Source organism: Magnolia sinica, chromosome 15 (assembly GCF_029962835.1).
Source record: "Magnolia sinica isolate HGM2019 chromosome 15, MsV1, whole genome shotgun sequence".
Taxonomy (NCBI): domain Eukaryota; kingdom Viridiplantae; phylum Streptophyta; class Magnoliopsida; order Magnoliales; family Magnoliaceae; genus Magnolia; species Magnolia sinica.
This window is the reverse complement of record NC_080587.1, coordinates 72,357,987-72,359,973: the sequence shown is the minus strand read 5'-3', so window position 1 is coordinate 72,359,973 and position 1,987 is coordinate 72,357,987. Positions and strand designations below refer to the sequence as shown.

The window sequence follows — 1,987 nt, the reverse complement described above, 5'->3', positions numbered from 1 at the left end:
TCATTCCATCTAAGTTTTGGGGAGCTCTTACCAATGATCTTCACAAACATGAGGACTGGATCTACATCCTGTAATTTGGTCTGTGCAGTTAGGAAGAAACTAATGCAGAAGTGGTGTCGGGGGTGATGATTCATCATTAACTTCTAACATCTTGCACAGGAATTGACTTGTGTTGATATCGCCCTTATATTTCGTCCTTTTCCATATTAGTTTTGATCCACTGAATACCCTATTCCAGGTTGATGGTGACAGCTGCATTTTTGTGTGGAAGATGCCGGCTTTACTATCATCAACAATTTTGCAGAAGATTATGGAAAATGCTTCTTATCTGTTTCCAGTAAGCTCATCTCAGTCAGCAGCTCCAAGTGAGGGCATAGTACATGAAGAGGTCAACCACCCAAACACTGATTTCAAGGATATCTCTGCACTGCAAAATTGCAACCTAGATGTTGAAGGAGTGGTTACTGGAAGGGTGTGCGAAGGAACATCAGCATTTAAATTTAGTATCTCAAGGCTTCCGAAGTGGGCACAAATCAAAGTAACAAGCAATGAGACTTCTGATGGAGACCCTGAATTCAATTTGTCTCAGGTAATTTGTAGGAAAATTGGAGATCCTGAAATTCATCAATTTAGTGTCTGGCTGGCTTATTCAGAAACTGTTGGTGGTAGTTTTCCATGTGAGCATTTTGGTTGGTTTAAGATGATGTTGGTCATTGTACTCAATATTTTGGCATGCTATTGGAATATCCATGCTATTGTTGTAATCTGAATGGTGATTTTATTTTATTTTTTTCCCTTTGGGATGGGGTTGCTTTTATTGCAATCTTTCTTGATGCCACATGTGGCTGTTCGTTAGATATTTAATTTCTTAGGATTATTGTCAGCAAGTAAAACTGGAAACTCTTTTTTCAATCGATGGTCAAGGTCAGGCCTCTGGTACCATGGTTCCTATCGCAGTCCGGATTCCATGTCAACTCAACTTGGGAAACAGTCAAGTATGTCACACTAACACATCTGAAAGCCCATTTAGTGCGGAAGCTCCCCAGAGTTCTCCAATGGGTCAAGGGATTCCAAGGTGGTTACTACGATCAATTTACAAGTTATGCTGCTTGTTTATGTGATTGTTCTAGAACCCGTCACTTCTAATTTCTTTTGTTTGTGCATACTTAGCAGCTTTAATGTGGACGGGCATTGGCGCACCATCCATACTGTTTATCTTGATCTACTGGATTCCCCTGAAGTGCGAGATGTCAAGGACATCAAGTTGTCAATTTCCATCCCGTAAGTCCAAACATCATGCACTATTTGCACTCTTTGGTCTTCCTCATGTAGAAGACAGAATGTTCTGAGGTATTCAGCTAGGATATGAAGAGATAGATCATTTACTTGGTACATTTTGTCTAAACTTGTGGAAAGGCAAAAATAGGAGTCCCTTGAAAAATTTCATATACTCAGATAGGATGTGAGGAGATAGATCATTTACTTGGTACATTTTGTCTAAACTTGTGGAAAGGCAAAAATATGACTATGGGTCCCTTGAAAAATCCCTTTGTGCCCATATATTCTAGAATGGAATAGATCCACTGCCGTTGGAGGCACAGTCATTGTACTTTCATAACAAGTCTTGTACATGTGGCGCATGTGTTTGATAGTCTCGGCCCTTGATCAGACTATCCTAGTTTCTGTCTAAGAAAACAACATTTTCCTATTGGATGTGAGCCACTGCTAACAGTCTTTTAGTTTCCATTTATATGCAACCGATCGCATGGCTAGTGTCATGCAAACAATGTGTTTTTTGGTCCATGGTCCATTTACTGCATAAACTGTTGAATAAAGGGCCTGTAGTTTATCCATCTATGCCATGGGTGACGCATAGTATGTCCCATCCCTGAAGGCATTGGATCAGCTCCCTTCTAAAATAAATGTGCACAACATGTGATCCTTCATAAATGCTTAGCTGTTTGTCACATCACTTTGATGAGTTTTG

The 1,987-nt window shown here is 40.0% G+C and overlaps 1 protein-coding gene across 1 annotated transcript; it reads left to right on the top strand.

Moving 5' to 3' along the window:
* The first annotated feature begins 225 nt into the window (after positions 1-225).
* LOC131227517 (uncharacterized) lies at positions 226-1,700 on the top strand. Its single transcript, XM_058223299.1, has 2 exons — positions 226-677; positions 930-1,700. The coding sequence occupies exons 1-2, from the start codon at positions 272-274 to the stop codon at positions 1,007-1,009; spliced, it is 486 nt and encodes a 161-aa protein (XP_058079282.1). The 5' UTR covers positions 226-271; the 3' UTR covers positions 1,010-1,700.
* The last annotated feature ends 287 nt before the right edge of the window (positions 1,701-1,987 follow it).

What these genes read in the sequence shown, in the direction of transcription:
- LOC131227517 (XM_058223299.1), top strand. Translation starts at nt 272, where the DNA reads ATGCCGGCTTTACTATCATCAACAATTTTGCAGAAGATTATGGAAAAT. An exon ending in TGTTGGTGGTAGTTTTCCAT is followed by an intron (nt 678 to 929) that starts GTGAGCATTTTG and finishes GGTCAAGGTCAG; the next exon opens with GCCTCTGGTACCATGGTTCC.